At 30.8% G+C, this 18,542-nt stretch overlaps 1 protein-coding gene and 1 long non-coding RNA gene across 14 annotated transcripts in view; one reads left to right on the top strand and one right to left on the bottom strand.

Annotated features, from left to right (window-relative positions):
- LOC145292105 (LIM and senescent cell antigen-like-containing domain protein 1) overlaps nucleotides 1-18,542 on the bottom strand; it is a 314,593-nt gene that overhangs the window by 10,825 nt on the left and 285,226 nt on the right. For all 13 annotated transcript variants that reach the window (XM_080138205.1, XM_080138200.1, XM_080138195.1 and 10 more), the window contains 2 exons: nucleotides 3,090-3,210; nucleotides 911-982 (listed from right to left, as the gene is read on the bottom strand). In XM_080138205.1, coding sequence (XP_079994331.1) covers nucleotides 911-982; nucleotides 3,090-3,210 — 193 coding nt within the window. The remainder of the gene's footprint in view (nucleotides 1-910; nucleotides 983-3,089; nucleotides 3,211-18,542) is intronic.
- LOC145292108 (uncharacterized) overlaps nucleotides 1-18,542 on the top strand; it is a 163,646-nt gene that overhangs the window by 137,058 nt on the left and 8,046 nt on the right. The gene's annotated exons all lie outside the window — the stretch shown is intronic.

Genomic DNA, 18,542 nt, shown 5'->3' with positions numbered 1-18,542 from the left:
TTTTCCACATATTTTAATCATACAAAATACATATTAACATATATAACTCCCTCCCAGAACTAAAGTATATTTCAAGAATTATGTTTTAATTTTTCTAATGAGCCATAATTTTTAATTACATAAACAAGTTACCCAACCTCTTAGCTATCTATGTATTTAGAGAAAGAGTGACTCGTTTTTTTTTTAACATTGCCATCTAATTTACATATGTCTTGATGTGTACAGACATATGCAAATTAGATAACAAATAGACGTGTCATAGTTTATGAAGTTTTTGATGAAATAAAAGTCAAATAAATAATAGTTACAATGCAATGGATTCAATGACATTTTGCAGTCAGATCATATCTACAACCCTCTAACAAGAACAGACAAGATAATTTGGACATTTTAGGTGCTTGTTCAGAATTCTCCCTCTTATGAAAAAACGAAAATGAAGAAATCTGCATTGTGTATGCATCCATAAGACAAAGAAATTATCATACACCAAAATTCACATAAATTGATTAAGTTTTATTTTTATAAAGAAAACCATTTTTAAGTGAATCTGAGTTTTTCCAATGTCTCTCAACCAATGTTAAGAATGGCTTTCTAAAATATCGATTTGAAGTTATTTCCCTTGTTCTTTCAGGATGGCTCGTGAGATCGTTGCTTGTAGTTTAGTCACAAAATTTGATTTTCTTTATAAAAATAAAACTACTTTATTAATGTGATTTTTGGTGTGCAATATTTTCTTTCCATCATGGGTATGAACAACATAGAAATTTTTATTTATTTTTTTCATGATGGGGTAGAGAGTGAAGTTCCAGACAAGCACCAAATTCTATCCCAAAAGTAGATAATAGATATAATTAAAAGATAGAAAAGATATTAAAAAAAAAAAAGTTTTAGTTTAAAGTTGAATACTTACTGACACTTATGGCAGACATATTTGCCTAATCCACGGGCTTTTTCATGGGCATGGCATTCTCGGCAAAGAGCTCTGTTAAAAAGAAAGAAAAAAATGGTGAAGACAAGATCATCTTTAATGTAGTCTTTTCCTTAAAATGAAATTCAAAATGAAACATAAATGATTAGTTACATGTTAGATTTGTTGCAAATATACCAGATTAAAATATTACTAATATTTTTATTTATTTATTTTTTTTTTTTGCAAGCCCTGTGTTGAGGATCCACATTATACTCTACCATGATCCCGGCTTCTAACAACTGAACATTTGAAAATCTATGAAATACAGTGGAAATTAACTGAGTTATCTCTCTTGATTTTAAAATGTAAAGTACCTTAAAACTTTTGGTGCTTTGTTTAAAAGATAAAATCAAAATATTGAATTTTAAGTAAAACCAATGGTATCTAATTAATTGTCATGTCACAGTAATGAACATATCCAAAATTATGAAAAACAATAAGATAGAAAATTAATTAATGAAAATTGAGTTTTGCTAAATTGGCCTAAGATTTTCAAAGTTTTCTGAAAATATTACCTCTTGTTGATACAAATACTCCAATTTTTTTTTTTGTTTTTTTTAGCAAAACTTAATTTTCGCTAATTGTTTTTGAAAACTATTTGCCAAGCTGAAAAGTTAGTATAAAACAATTATCCTACCATTAACTCTAGGTTCTAGTGACAAGCCCACCTATATATGCAACTGAGATATTTTAAGCAATTTCGTCATGTGTATTGCTAGTTTTATGACCATGTCACTTATGTGACTTAAGGTTAGGGGTAAAAAAAAAATATTAGTTAAATTAGGTACTCCTGCAGTATTTTACCCACCGATTTCACGATCTTAGCCGAGCGTTGATCGACATCCGTCGGAAAACGCCGGAACATGGCGAGCGGTACGATACTCTATCAGCCAATCAGGGCGCTTCAAACGAACGCGCAGCAGACGAATAATTTTCATTGAAATTACACACACATAGCGTTTCATTTCAGTTATTTTATTGTTCAAAGTAAAAATACACAGCCTTTCATTTCAGCTATTTAATTTAGCGATAAAAAAAAACAAAAAAACCGGGAGCTGTTGGAAACATATTTATGCGAATTTATGTGGAGACAAAAATTTGGACACAACCCTTTTGTCTCCATAATAAATCAAATCGCGGAAGGCTACCCGGTTTGGGAAGGAGCTTCTTTCCACATCCTCTGAAAACCCTTTGCTCCCTACTTTGCCTCTCTACAGTCAGTAGAAAATCTTCCAGTCGGAACTAAAGATAAACAGTAATTGTTGTCCCCCCCCCTACAAACATTACTGAAAAAAAACAAACAAAAAAAAAACATTGTTGTTACTGTTTAATAACGTTTTGTTAAAAACACACACAAAAAAAATGCATTGAAGTGTTTATTACTGTTGCTTACCCCCCCCCCCCCCAAAAAAAAAGCTATCGGAAAACAAAATGAACAAAAAAAAAAAAAATATTCAACAAAATAAATTTATTTTACTTTAAAAAAAACTTACGGTAAGTGTTTGTGATTTATTTTATCCAAATTTTTTGTATTAATTTTATCCATTTTGTTGTGTGTGTGTGTAATATCTTTTCCTTGTAATGTTGTTGCTATTCACATACTTTTAGCGTTCTTGCACCGTAGCTCCGAATTCTCGGCTTTCGTCGGCGTTAACGCCGAAAGCGTTCGTCAACGCTCGGCTAAGATCGTGAAATCGGTGGGTAAAATACTGCAGGAGTACCTTAAATTATTCTGAGTCATTCTAACTTATGTTATACAAAATCGATCCCCCATTTTAAAATGTAAAAATAATTTTTTTCTTTCCACAAATTTACCAATGTTTAGAAGGATTATTTTTTAGTTCACTAGATATTGAATGAAATTCACAGTAATTAAAAAACTACAAAGTTCTTCATTTTTGTAAGAATGTCTTTCAGGGTTTTCTTCAAGAAAGAAAAAAAAAAAAAAAAATGAAAACATTTGCTGTTGAATATTCCAAACTTAAAATAATTTTACCCAATTGCTAGAGTAATAAAATATTAACTCCTATTAAAAAGAAAATACTTAAAAAATAAAGACAAATTCAAAATGACAATTGTCTTAAATAAAAAACAAACATAAAAAGAATATTTTATTAACCTTCCGGCATTTTTCATGAATCCTGTGTCAGCCAGAGGACCATTACAGAGCTGGCATCGGAAACAGTCAGGGTGCCAACTGTTGTTGAGGGCTTTGATTACACGGCCAATAATAAATTCTCCTGCAGAAAATAAATTAAAAACGGAGTCAACAGAGCAGTTTAGGATTTGGGAAAAATTTATTGAAACAACCCAATTTTCAAATTATTTTTTTAAAAATCTATCAGAAATCTATCAGAAATCAAAAAAAAAAATCGATACAATATATATTTTTTAAGACTAAACTTTATTTAGCAATTTATTAATATAGAAAATGAATTTAAAAAAAAAAAAAAGTGAAAATAGGCAGAAAAAAAATCATCTGGAAAACAAATATGGGCAAATTTCCCCTCACAACTACAAGTGAAACGTGTTTCAGCAACCAATCAGTAAAATATTTAGATACATTGCAAGACAAATTGTTTTTGAAGAAATTTTTGAAAATAGAAAATGACCACATAATTCATTCCTATTATTTGGTTTGTATTATTATTATTTTTTTTTTTTGTGAAAAAAAAGGATACTTTCATTTGTAACAAAATTTAAACCAATCAGATACAGCACTTATAATACAAAAAGAAATAAAACTTATTAAACTTAATACAAATTTCTATCAGTTGAAATTAATGCTGCAATGTCACCAGTTAAAATTATAATCCATCAATTAAACAACCGTTTTAATTATCATTATTACTAATTTATGTTTTCAAGTTTTTCTTCATTTGAATGGCTTAATATTAAGCTATTATTTAATATCTTTCTTAAAGAAAAAAAAAAACAAATCTTAGAGTTAGAAAAAAGTGAAATGAGAAAAAATTAAAAAAAAAAAAAAAAAAAAAAGGTCACTTCATGAATATTTTATTAAAAAGAAAACATTCATAAATCCCTCCCCCGCCCACACACACACCCCTTATCATTTGTCAGGTATTTTTTGTTTGCTTATGACTTTTGTTATGGATGTTGGGAGATTGGTAATAAGCAAGTGGATTCAACAGTGAATGTCAGTTTTTTTTTTATGGCAAAAAAAAAAAAAAAATAGCATACATGAATATAATGTTCAATTCTACAGGAACTGGCAAAATGTTGAAAAGAATTCAAGAAGAAACGTTTATTTATTAGAAAAACGAATTTTGAGAGGAAGCAAAAATGTCAGCTGGTAGATATTGGATAAGGAGATGATTTAGGTCAATGGTGAAAATGAATCGAGGTTTTCTTCTTATGTTGTTAACCAACATACAACTTTAAAGGTTTGCGATTAAAAGTGATGAAAGAGAAAATAAGCTTTGGCTTAAGAACACCTTCATGAGTCATGGGTAAAAATTTGCTTCAAGAAAAACTCAAGAATACAATAAACATTTTCAAGTTCTAAACACCAAATGTTTTTCCCATCAACACTACCACACCCAAAAATTAGTTTTTACATACGAGATCTGCTTAATGTTCTTATGAAGTTTTTATGGCCACATTTTATCATTTACATTTTTGCCTGATTTCTCAATTTTATGAAGTTGGTTTTACTGTGTTTTGCACATTACACACTAGCAAATATATACTTCCTCAGGTCTTAAATTTTGCTAAGCTTAAAAGATGATATTCTAATGAACTAATCACACCCAAAGGAGGAGATAATGAGTAAAAGAATGGTATCACGCTGAAAAAATTCGATTTTTTTTTTTTTGATGTGTGAACACCCTGAAAAATTTAGCAGAAAGAGGATAAGAAAAAAGATTAGAGTGGAAAATCAATTTTGTATATACATTTTAAGTAAAATAATCTCCCATTTCCAAGCCAATCTAGCATTTTAGGACAGTTAACTAATTCACATTTTGCTATGACAACTAAATATGTAGCGTTTTGGGGGATGGGACTAAATTTGCTGCATTTATTTTTTATTTTCATTTTATTTGGGGAGGGGGGTGATTACATGTGATTTTGTGACCTTGTCACTTAGATTTTGGATTAATGATAAAATAAATTTGGTTAACTGCCATAAAAAATTAGAATGGTCCAAACTTGGGCAGCATTTTATCTTTCATATATATATATATATATATATATATATATATATATATATATATATATATATATATATGAAACTGATTGGGTATACAAATTAGAAATATATATTACAGAATATCAATTTATTAGAAACGTAAAAAAAAAAATGAATAAATATGCAAATGAACAACATTGAGAGTTGTTTGAGGTCGTTTGGGGATTACTTAATATACAGTATTTCAAAATATTCCCATATCATTAGAATTAAATTAGCCTAACCAGTTTTGATATTAATATATAACTGGGATAGATGAAAAAAAAATGTTTAATTTAAAAATTTTTGCATTTATTCATTTACGTGATTAAATGATTTAGTTTGGAATAAGTGCGCCATTCATCATACGAGCCAATGCGTTGACCATGCTGGTTTGGTTTGATGGTTTTGTTTTACGGCACATCAACCCTTTTTGGGTTATTTAATGCCGAATCCAGTTATTTCAGAAACAGTTTTTATGCTTCAAGTTCTTTATATCTTCAAATATTTATTTGTAGAGTTTGGCTTGGTTGTTTTATGGAACATCAACCCTTTTCGGGTTGTTTTAATGCTGAATCTAGGTATTCATGTTGCATCCAGTTATTTTATAGATTTTTATTTGTCAAGCTATTTGTATGCTAGTTTGTAGTGGTTGGTTTTGTTGTTTTGTAGTGGATTTTATCGTTTTTGTTCCCTTCCCTACAGAACATGAATGGGTTTTGCAATGGGAGAGGGAAAAGGGTCATAGTATTAATGTTTGGTAGATTTTAAGTCAGGAAACCAGTCAGGAAGTGGGAGAGATAGAAAGAGAAAGGGGAAATGGAAAGAGGGAAAAGGTGGGTTATTCTTTTTGTTTGGGTTTTTGATTTTGCAGAACATAAAGTTTTGCAAAGGAAGTAGAAAAACAAAAAGTATCAATGTTAGGTGCATTTCGTCTCAAAAAAGCCAATATCTTCAGACAGCCTGATCTGGTAGCACCAGTTGACCATGCTGAGAGAATCTTATTTGATCTCGGAATATGTGGTCCGAAATGGTAGCAATGTTACCAAAGACAAGATGCTAAAAATTAGTACAAATCTGTTCTGGGACAACCGGAAAGAATGAAGAAGAAAGAAAAATAATATTCACTGTTCTCTTTATATGGCTATGAGTGTGTCAAGTGATATGCAAATGAGATGCTCTGGTTGGGAATAAAAAAGCTTGAGTTTTGAGAGACTGAAAAGTTTAGATTTGGACGTTGACGAAGCAAGTTTTGTGAGCAGCAAGTCGTATTTTGAAGTTGAGAGTTTGGACAGCAGAATGTCGAACGTTGGTGTTGAATTTTGGACAGCAGAGTAACGAGTGGTGGAGTTGAATTTATTTACATCAGAACCAAGAGTAAGAGACAAGTAACACCTGAGTGCTTGAAATTATAACTTATACGCAACACAAATAACAATCCTAATTTTTTAAACATAAGATTAAATTTACTCTTATTATTATCTGTATTTGTATACACTAAATAATATCAATTTAAAAAAACAAAAGAAAACAAATACAGTCTAGCAGGATCACTCGGCAAATAAACCATTGCTCTCTAATTTACCATTGAGCACTATTTGTTATGCTGCAAACTGTTTATTAAGTATTCATCCCAGTAGGTAGATTTTAACACTGTAATACTTTTGGTTAGACCCTGCAACACAAGGAGTCAAACCCGCAAGTACTTCCAAACTATCAGACAGATTCTCTTTTCAGCAATATATTTAAATGATTTAAGTTACTGACTTGGAAAAGTTTTCAATTTCATAAAATTAAATGTCCATTGTTATGGTAGTGAAATGTGATCAAATGTTCTGAGGTTGAAGAATTTTTATATGATTTCGTTAGGGTTGAAATTTCATTGAAATTAGAGATAAGAACTTCTTCAATTGAGCATTCAGTACCTTATACAGACTTGTTTATACAATAAATAAATCACACACATGTATATTGTCCTAATGCATAGAATCATGGTTTCAAATCTCACAAGAATCATGGATTGTAGAGTTTATACATCCTGATTCACCCTTCTAACTAATGATCTCTTACTTCAGACACTTCACATGACTAAGGGATCATTTCCACTAAATTTCAATTTTTTAAGCATAAGTCTAAAAGCAAATAACATAAACATCCAGTCTTCTACCGCCTATCTTTCATTTACTTTTTTTTTTTTTTTTTAAACGAGTCACCACTTATCAAGGCCCAGAGGCCACTCGAGAATAAATGTTAATGAGTGTACAGTAGTTAATGGAGAAAATATTGTAGTAATTGTTAGTAGTGGAAATTTGGTAAATTGGATTACTTAAGGGGACGGCTCATCAAGAATTTGTTTACGATGGACTTGAAGACTATATTATAGTCAGTTAGAAAGCAGAACAGATTTCCAGAGGCGTGCAGTTCTAAGAAAGAAGCGTTGTTCATGGAATCTATGTTAGGTTAAAGCACAGATAAAGAGTGGGGAAATTATTAATAGTGTTTTCAGCTAGACGAGTGTTTTTCATGAAAGTTAGGACAGAAGGAGACTATAGATTGGAACTCAGATGAGCAATTGCCAAGAAAATAACAATAAAGCAGAGACAGGCTTGCAATGTCTCTTCTGTGAGAAAAAGGTTGCATGGAAAGAGAAAAGGGCATTCTCCACTAGGCTACAAAGTCTATTTTGAACTCTGTCAAGACAGGGTAAGATTTTTCTAGGAGCTGCTCAGATGTGGCAACAGTACTCCATCCTTGGATGTACTTGACTCTTATACAGGTAGAGAATTGCATCAGCACTGAGATATCTACTGGAGTGGTAGAACAATACCACCATTTTTCCAGCAGCCTTGGCAACAGATTTGATGTACATGTTCCATCTCAGATCTCAGATCAGGAGTAAAGGTCAGACCCAGAAGATACTAGCAAATATATACTCTCTCTGATTGCATATTTTTGCTAACCTGGAAGATAGTATCATGATGATAAAACATACTATATTGCTCCCTACTCCAAAGGACAAGATAATGCTTGGGTGGATAATACCATAATGAATGAACATATACTACACTAAACTAACAAAAGAGAAGGTAATGTCTGGGAGAATTCCTGGGAGGATAGTATCATAACCATAGAATAAATACTACACCAACCCCCAAAAGGAAGTGATAATGTTTGGAAAGATGATGTCATGATAAATAAACATATACTACACTACCCTCCCTTTGAAGCAAGCACTGAAATATAGTACGCTTGCAAGCCGCCCGGCGTTGCACGATCGTAAAATATGCATAAATGTTATATTTTAATTCATTGCAGAAAGTGGTGCTGTTTTACAATTTGTCCCTGTGCAAAGGGAGACAACTCCCGTTTAGTAAAAGATTCATTCATTTTTCATCTCATAATTTAGGATGGAATATTTTTTTAAAATCAAAACATTAAAAAAGAAAAAGCTGCAACGAAATTTTTAACAAAGTTGATAACATTAATAATACAAAATGTAGTCTTTACACGACTATTAAGAGAAAGCCAACGAACCCACGTTATTTTCATTAGATGAAAACATTTAAAAAAGAAGTTTTGCTTCTTTTTTTTTTTCTTAAAAAGTAAATGTTATGGTAAGGTTATTAAGAAATTAATTTTTAAACTTAAAAAAAATACAAAAGAATGAAACTCTTAAATAAAACAAGGATGAAACTTTTAAAGCTGTGGCGACTTTTTTTTTTTTTACTGTAACAAAGCTTAAAATATTAATAACACCAACATCTAGTTTTTAACGATACAAAAAATGAAAATACGACGATAGTTGTTGCAGTATTGTAATTTTTATTAAACAAAAACTTATTTATTATTTATTTTAAAAACTAGATGTTGGTGTTATTATAACATTTGTTCAGTAAAAAACAAAAAGGCCACTGCAGCCTTTTTTCATCTTTGTTTTATTACAATGTTTTGTTTGGAAGAGAAAAAAAATCCTATTGTCGCATTTAATCTCTTATTAAGTCGTAAAAAATGTAGAAAAAAAGTTGTTGCAGCTTACAACTATCGTTGTAAAAAAAAAAATTAAAAAAAAAAAAACTGCTAATAAAAATTGTGAATGTAAAAAAAGTTTTAATTGGAAAATCCACATTCTTATGAATGTTTTAGAAATGTTAACTATAATCAATCACATTTATCTCCCTTGGAAATTTTTTTTTTTTTTTTTTTTTTTTTTTTCAAAATTTCTATTTTTATGATCTGAAAAATTGATGATTACTGAATAAATTGAAACAAATAAATTAAAAATGGAATTTAAGAATTGGACCTTGTATAGTTTATGGCTATGTTGAGAGTTCTTAGGTTAGTAGATGTAGAACAGTTGAAATATTAGGTTCAAATTCACGGGGGAAAATAAAGGAAAACATGAGTAAGGAAGAGATAGGAATGGATCCTAGAGAAAGAGGGATAAATAAAGACCTGGCCAGAGAGACGTTAGTATATCTAAAAGCCATCCACATCATGTAAAATAAATGTTAAATCAAATATGATTTGTGTCAGACTGATATGTTTTTTTATGTAAATGGATTTAAAAATTAACTTTGATATAGATGAATATATTCATATATCTACATGTGAAAGAATTATATCTACATGTGAAAGAATTATATCTACATGTGAAAGAATTGTGAAATTCTATGGATATTTACACATTCATGTTCACATCAAAATGGTTAAGATACCTTAAAATCAATATTTTTTAGGCATAAGAAATGTGGTTTAAAATACTTTTCTTAACATAATTAATAGTCATTGTACATTTCATTTGTTAATTTTAAAAGTTGTTTATTAAAATAGGTTGCCTTATTTTACATTATGTGAGTTTTCGAAATCAAAAGGGTATTTTTAAAAAGAAACTTTCTGGAAAGGAAAGAATAAAAATTGACTGTCTTTGATTTTTGGAAACCAAAAGGATTTTTTTTAAAAGAGACTTTCTGGAAAGGCAAGAATTGACTGTCTTTGTTAATTTACACACAAAAAACAAAACAAAAAAAAACGGACATGAAAAAAAAAACCAAAAAAACTAAGGAGTTCCTATTTACATACATATTGAGAAAAATATATTATTTCTGAGATTATATCACACATGCAGTTTGGAGAGCGGATTATTTTTTTTTTTGTGCTATTTAATAAATGATGAGAAAATCAGAAACAGAAGATGTTCTTTTGAGGTGAAAAGTGATAGTTGGGTTGGGTAAAGTAAACAAAAAACAAATGCAGAAACAACTTTTAAAAATCTTCTGGTGGAGTGGGAGTGGGCTAAAAACAAAAACAGGTAGATTTCTAGTTGGAGCAGTTTTCATACAGCTACCTTGACAATGTGTCTCATATATATATATATATATATATATATATATATATATATATATATATATATATGTATTAGTAATGGGGCAATTCAAATATTCTCCCCACCCCCGATTCTGTTCTAAATTAACGATTCCAATTTTTAAATCGTCTAAGTAGAATTTCATGAGGGGGTGGGGGCTCCTCATCTATTTTTAGATTACAATATAATTTTCTTTTAGATTTGACAAACTTTCCCTTTATGCATTGTATGTAAAGTTTTGATAAATACATTGTGAGATTTTTCACCAAGTGCTAGCAATAAAAAATTAAGTTTTAATAACAGAAAAAAAAAAAAAAAAAAATTAAAAGCATCGTTTTTGAAATAAAAAATTGGGCAAAAATTTTTTGATACCCAAAAAGGTTCCGATTTCTGATTCGGATTAATCATCCCAACACTTATATAAGAGTAATGCCGTCTTTATTTTTTAACTCAAAAAGTTAAAGAGCTACTAAGATGGGAGTGGTACCATTAAAACGAGTGACCTTTTGAGCTCCAGAATTTATTTTTTTTACATAATCAGCACTGTTCTCAATGCATTTTTTTTTTTTTTTTTTTTTTTTTTACATTTTCATCCCTAACAAGGCACATTGCCACTTTGATGTAGGGGGCTACTATTAGGGACACAGACTACAGGGGTACTAGGTGGGGAGTTGGGCAGCAAGATGTCGATTCACGTTACACTTGAACTTCTGCATGTCAGTACAGTTGGGGAAGCAGGAATCTGGCAAGGAGTTCCAAAGTCTAGCGGTTCTGGGGAAGAAACTACTGGAGTAGAAGGCTCTCTTACATCTAGGGATCTCAACTGTGAAGGGGTGGGATTTTACTGCTTGTCAGGTTTGTCGGGGTTATTTACGTCGAGGGGATACAAGTGCTTGCAGCTCGTCAGAACATTCACCGTTAAAGTACTTGTAGAACAGGCAGATGGATGCTACATTGCGTCGATGGGACAGAGGCTGAAGCTTGGATGATAGTTCAGGACCTATTAGGTTGGCGACTCTCTTTTAAACCTTGTCCAGGAGTGAGAGACTAGTAGCAGATGCACCAGCCCAAATATGACAACAGTACTTCATACATGGGCGAATGGTGGCCTTATAGAGGTACAGGATACTTTCAAGCATCAGTAGCTTTCTAGCACGTTAGAGAGAACCTACCTTCTTTGCAGCGGTCCTGGCAATGCTCTCAATGTAATTGTTCCAACTCATGTTTACTGTGAACGTTAGGCCGAGGAGTTTAAAAGATGTGCTTTCAGATAAAGAGTCTTTGGTCATTGCTATTGATGGTAGAGAAGGTTTCTTGTAGTTATTGAAGGAAACAAGTTTAGTCTTGGCAACATTGAATGTGACCATCCATTTTTGTCCTCATTCCACTACAGATTGGAGGTCATCTTCTAGTGTTTTTGCCATTTCTTTAGATATGTGTTCATTTGTTTTCTTGTGTGTGTTATAGAGCGTGGTGTCATCAGCATATATACCCATCTGACAGGCAATTTTGTCAGGGAGGTCATTTATGAATATTAGGAATAATAGAGGTCCAAGGATAGACCCCTGAGGCACTCCCACATTTATATCATATTGTTTAGATGTATGGCCATTGAGGACAATCTAGATTTTTCTCTTATCTAAGAAGGATTTAATTATGTTAAGTATTCTTCCAGTGATACCGTATGATCTGATTTTCCTGAGAAGACCTTTGTGCCATACCCTGTCAAAAGCCTTAGATCTATCTTTTTTTTGCCAGAAATTCAATGCCACATCTCTTCTACTGACACATGTGCATGATAGAGGTTACTTGCTTATAATCTCGAACTGTCAGTATCTGCAACAGATAGAGATGAATCTTTCATGTCATAAATACATGAATTCAGTCATCATAACAATACAATTTGCAATCCCCTCTGATCCATTTGGGCGGAATAAAAAATAGCAGGCATTACTTTTGGAATGCCCTTCATATATAATTAAATAAGTTCAAATGTATCCAAAAATATTTCTTTAAAAGTGCTCAATACATAGGTAGAGCTTTTATAAGTAAAATCATATAAACATCAGAAAAAGCCCTACATGAATCAATCTATGTTTCAATGTTAATCATCTCATCATATATAATTAAATGGCTAATACACTATTTTTTTTAACATTGTATTAGCAAAGATGATGTACCGTAATCTTAAACTAATTAAAACATGTCATTTATTGTCTAAACAGGCCACTCCCATCCTCCACACATATTTTACAGATCTGTTTCATTGTGCAGAAACAATCAGTTATTATTATGTCAATATCGAATCTTTTCATGCATATACTCTTCAGAAAAATAGAAATTTTTTTTTGCTTGCAAATAAATATGCATGACAATATAATCAGACAAAAGGAATTCCATAGAAGATTCAGTTTTGCATATTTATTTAAGTACCTATCTAAGTATTAAGTGTAAACTAGTCTTAGTTAAAGACCTTTTTTTTAGAACATTTTTAAATCCAACATTAACTAATCTTAGCTTTTCACTTAAGATGGATACTTAAATATGTGATGCTTTCTATAGAATTCTTTTTTACTGACATTATATTGTCATGCATATTTCTTTATAAGCAAAAAAATTTCTATTTTAAGAGTATACACATGAAAAGATATATATAGATGTATTTATATAGATAGATATCAAACAACTTTGACTTATGTATAGGTTTTAATTACATTGACCTTCTGACAAGACAGTTGTCGTAACGTAGATTGATCTATATAGGGTCTTTTCTGATGTTTATAATAATTTATATAATTTTACTTAAACACACACACACATATATATATATATATATATATATATTGTAAGTTATGAAAATATATGGCAATTAAGCTATACAGAATATTCCATATTTCATCCTCGTGAGAATTCGACAGGCTTATAAGCTTGATAAGCCTGACAAATTCTCAGAAGAATGAAACATGGAATATTTTGTGTAGCTTAATTGCCATATATATTTTCATAACTTACTACCTAGCTCTACTTATGTATTGAGCACTGTTGAAGTAAATATATATATATATATATATATATATTAGATAGATAGATAGCTAGATTATATACACACTAGCAGGAAGACCATCGTTGCCTAATATTAAATGAAAAACTCTACATCTCTTGCATTCATCCCATAACAAAATATTATCTTTTACATTTTATAATATTCAATTTTAGAGGTAAAACCCAAAGATGTACTCAGCATGGATTGAATGGGGGAGGGGGGGCAGTGTTGTAAGTAAAGTGATATTTATTGAAATAATAGTCCTTTATCTACCATGCAATTAGGACCCTACTCCAAGCCATTAATTGTAAACTCCTACTCCAAGCCATTACTATTTTTTTTATTATATATTTTTTAATTTTCATATTATAACTCAAAGTAAAATGTTATTTTTTCCTTTCTATATATGTTAGGCGTGAATGCAAACCCCTCTTTTGATTAAAATTTCTGATTGAAATAACGTCTATAATGTAGTTTCAAAATATATATTTTTGGAGTTATATGGTCTATCTCAAACTTTATGAGACGTTTGTGAACAGAAAGACAAGATTACAACTTAATGTCTTTTATACTAATGGGTCACACTTATTAAGACTAAAAACAACTCGCGAATAGGGATTAATGAGATGGAATAATCATCAGTTGAGAAATGAAGAATATTATGAGATGATTGAGAATAATGGAATAGATCAAGTTTGAATATTTGTGTGTGTGTGTGGTTCATGGCAGTTATCTGTTGGCATTAAATTTGAAGATGACCAAGCTATAATCTACAGAAAAGCCGTTCCATGGTAATATGTTCCACGGATAGGAAACTTTTGGAAGAAACTGTTCATGGAAATTATGGAGGAAGATCGAAAAAGTTTTGCCTGTTTTTGTTTTTTTTATGTGGTAGCAAAATGAATTATTTCTGTAAATGCCTTACAAGGAGTTACAAGAAGGAACCAGATACTGAAGCTCAGTCGAGCACCTTCCATGAAAATAAAGATAGAAAAGAGATTAGAAACATCTAGTCTGTGAGGAAAAGGTAGCTGCAGGGAGGATAAGAGATCATTCCCCACTAGATTTTAAACCGTCTAGGAAACAAGGTGTTATATATATAAGGCACTTTGTGTATGCATGTAAATGAGTTCATTCCCTATGAACTCCGAAACAGCTGGGCCAATTTTTTAAAGAAATTTCACACAAATCTACTTGATGTGTATGGGAGTGCCTCTAATAAGTATCGGAAATTAAAATTATCTGATTAAAGAAGGAACAGTCTGATTTTGAACAAAGTTAACACCCTTATACAACCTAACATTACCACTGCATTTGAGAAGTTTTATCACTGCGCAAGCTGAAAGGCCCATTGTATAAAATCAACAATAGGTTCTTTGATAAGACAGGGGTGTGTTCGAAATGAATGTTTCTATTTAGAGCACAATTGAACCATGATACTTGATTTTTGCATTTTAAACTTTAATTCAACCATTATATAAAAATAATTTTATAAAATAATAAACCATAGGTTCTCTACAGTGCAATGTAGACTACAATATATTGTAAACTAATTCATTGCAGAGAGACATGTGAAGCTTCCTCCCTGCACACCACAATAAATCCCTGACGAGAGCAGGCAATCAATTAATTTGATCGAAAAATGGACAATTTCAAAAATTTCAATGACCATAAAAGTATGAGAGGATGGAACATTTGTTGAACCTCATTCAATCTTGGGCAACTTAAGGTCTCCTTGCTAATATGTGTGTGCGCGCGTGTGTGTAACATCTACAGAAGTGCCTGAATATATGCTATTATTTGGAACAATTTTGACTATATTTTAAGGAATATATACTTCAAAAATATTTTTTTTTATACAAACTCGATATATATACATATTACTTTTCATTTTATATGTGAATTTTTTTTTTTTTTTTTTTTTGGAAACTCTGAAAATTTGAGAGTTAAGAAAAAAAAAAAATTGGATGATAAAAGCAGTATAAATGCACCACCGGTGGGGCATGAGGGGGTTAGAACTGACCCAAAATTTTCAAAGTAAATTGGTAGGCCTGGAGGGTGGAAACGAGATCATACAAGAAAAACAAGGGTGGAACCAAAATGCACACTGACAATGATAATAATCAACGAAGAGACAAAGGCAGTTAATATCAGTGTGTGTGTGTGTGTGTGTGTGTGTGTGTGCTGAGGGGGGGGGTTGTTCATAGACTAATATGCAAATGTGTCTTATTTTCATGCCTAACAAGCATAAAGGATGGGTGGAAAGGCAGAGGAAGTCTGAGGGAGATTAGGGTAGGGGAAAAGTCACCGATAAGCAAAACTAATTGATGGTATTTAGAATAGTTATATCTACATGGGCGTACCCTCCCCACTTCTTTACAACATCTATATGACACTTCAAATAGTTTCATACAGGTGGTCGGAGCAGAGGGGTTGAATGTGCTTTTTAGATATGGCCACACATCAGAGGTCGGACACGCTTCAAATCGAAATAGCATTTTCACCATCAAATCTATAAAATGAATAGTCATTTCAGTGTAAATGTGTCCAATTATCTCTGTCAGATGCTCTGTCCGTCCGTCTGTTAGTTTGTAATACTCAAGTTGAAAATAGCATGTTCATATGTCTACAGATCTCTGTAAGAGGAACTGTCATGCGTAAATGTAAATCGACATCTTAAAATCTGTTCATGTAAATTTACATGCAGCATCGCATTTGGATATTCAAAGTTTCAGGTTGAAATAAAAAATATCACAAAAAGAGAGATAAAACACAGGAAAGGGGAGGAGTAGCCTTGAAAATAAACAAAACATCCCCATTTTAAAAACTGAAAACAAAAAGACTCATTAAAATAAGTATATACCCTTCATTATGTACCCAACACCTTCGTTCATTGAGCACTTCGGTAAATGAGATCCCTGGATACCATTAGCAAGCAATGATGTATAGCTTTTATAAAAGAATAGAGCCCTTTAGACAGCTGATAATATGTATATAAAAATTAAGATTTTATTGTGCAGTTTGTATAAATGCTGGTAAGATGTTTGACTGTTAAAAAAAAAAAGAAAAGAAAACAGTCAGGCTTCAATCTCAGCTAGAAGTACTGCCTTGTCTAGCCACACTGAAGAACTGTGATACAACCAAACACTGGATGACTAATCTCTCTCCCTTATATATATATATATATATGTGTGTGTGTGTGTGTGTGGCTAAGTGTGAGATTTGTTGCAAGAATTGTCAATTATAGTTCTTCCTCAAATTTCTTTGTACATAACTCAATACTATTAACCTCATAAATTAGCAGGTAAATTTTGTTAATTCAGAATTTTTCTTCTCCATCCAGGGAGAGAAATACTTATTTTAATTCTTCTTCCAATCCAGATTGCTCATTAAGATTACCTTGTCTAATTTTGTCATCACGAGAAGAGTAAATAGGAGTTAACGGTTCGACATAGGCTATACTACTATTTCACCCATAACTGGGAGGAGTAAAGATGGATTTAGTGAAAGGAGTACAATAAATCTGACAGAACTCGAACACGGTATGCCAATAACAAATGCACCAATGTCACACACATGTAAGCTCTTTCTGGTCATACATTTTTGCTGGACTGAAAGGATGGTATCAAAACTGGAAGTTTTTATACAAATTACCTCCCTTGAAAACTAATGAAAATTAAATTCTCAAAATTTTTGAAACCATCTTTTTTTTTGTTATTATTATTAAACTGCTTTAAATAACATTATTCATAGTTACAATATTACTGTTGACAAAACTGTTGTATATATATATATATATATATATATATATATATATATATATATATATATATATGTTATTAATTTATTAGAAACTATTTATAAAATAAGTATGCAAATAAAGAATACGTGTATGTTGTAGCATAGAAATTAAATATAAGCTGTTTTTTGAAGGTTATATGTCATTAAGTGAAAAAAAAACTTTTACATTTATTCACTATATATATATATATATATATATATTACATTACAGACATTATGTTCTTATTTGTATTCAACTACAATGACAAAAAATAAATTTTAAAATACATGCATATACTTTTGCATTTATATAGAATTAGTGCATGTTTTTAATCTTAAAGGCTATTCTTGAGAGACTATCTTTGTAAAGATAAAAGTATTAAATTTTGTGGGCAAAGTATGTAATACGGACCCCAACTAACTTCAATGCTTAAAAAAAAAAAAAAAAAAAAAAAAAGACGAATCGACAACCTTGATTTTCGCTCTCATATCGCCTCTGTAAACAAAAAGAGTGAGTTTTTTTTAAATACATTTACACAACTTTAATTAAAGTTTGAATTGATATTTTTTATTAAAAAGAATAATAAAAAGGAGTTATATTATTTGCAAAACTTTAATTAAAGTTATGTAAATAAAAATGTTTTGTAAGTAATATAACTTGTTTTTATATTATCATTGTTTGTGCCTTTTTCAAATTCTGTGTTCTTATCTGTACAAAATCTATTCATTAAAGTTTGGTGCATATAAATCTTAGTTGTAAATATAAGTTGTTTTTATTATCATTTTTAATAAAAATAGCAATCTAAACTTTAATTAAAGTTATATAAAAAATGTACACTTGTTGTTTACACAGGTGATACAAGTACAAAGGTTTAGGTAAACTGGTGTCGACCAATATGTGTCCTTTTTTTGGTTTTTGCATTTAAGTCAGTTGAAGTCCGTATTCCATACTTAATCAAATTCTCCAACTGCCTGCTAATTGAAAACAGGTAAAATCGATTTTTAGTATATACTAACAGTTCAGCCTGGCTTTGCTCGGTCCCTATTTATTGTTCATAACTTTATATGCATATGTATATATTAAAAAGTGTGCATTTGTACGGTAATGCCTTTCTATATAATAGGCTTCCTTAACTACTATAGAGAAAAGTTTGTAGAGACTGCAGAACATTTTTTAAACTTTTACTCCAATTTTGAC

This window comes from Euprymna scolopes, chromosome 13, assembly GCF_053919585.1.
Source record: "Euprymna scolopes isolate OS-2025 chromosome 13, ASM5391958v1, whole genome shotgun sequence".
NCBI classification, from domain to species: domain Eukaryota; kingdom Metazoa; phylum Mollusca; class Cephalopoda; order Sepiida; family Sepiolidae; genus Euprymna; species Euprymna scolopes.
The sequence above is the reverse complement of the archived record's forward strand: the minus strand, read 5'-3'. Positions and strand labels throughout refer to the sequence as shown.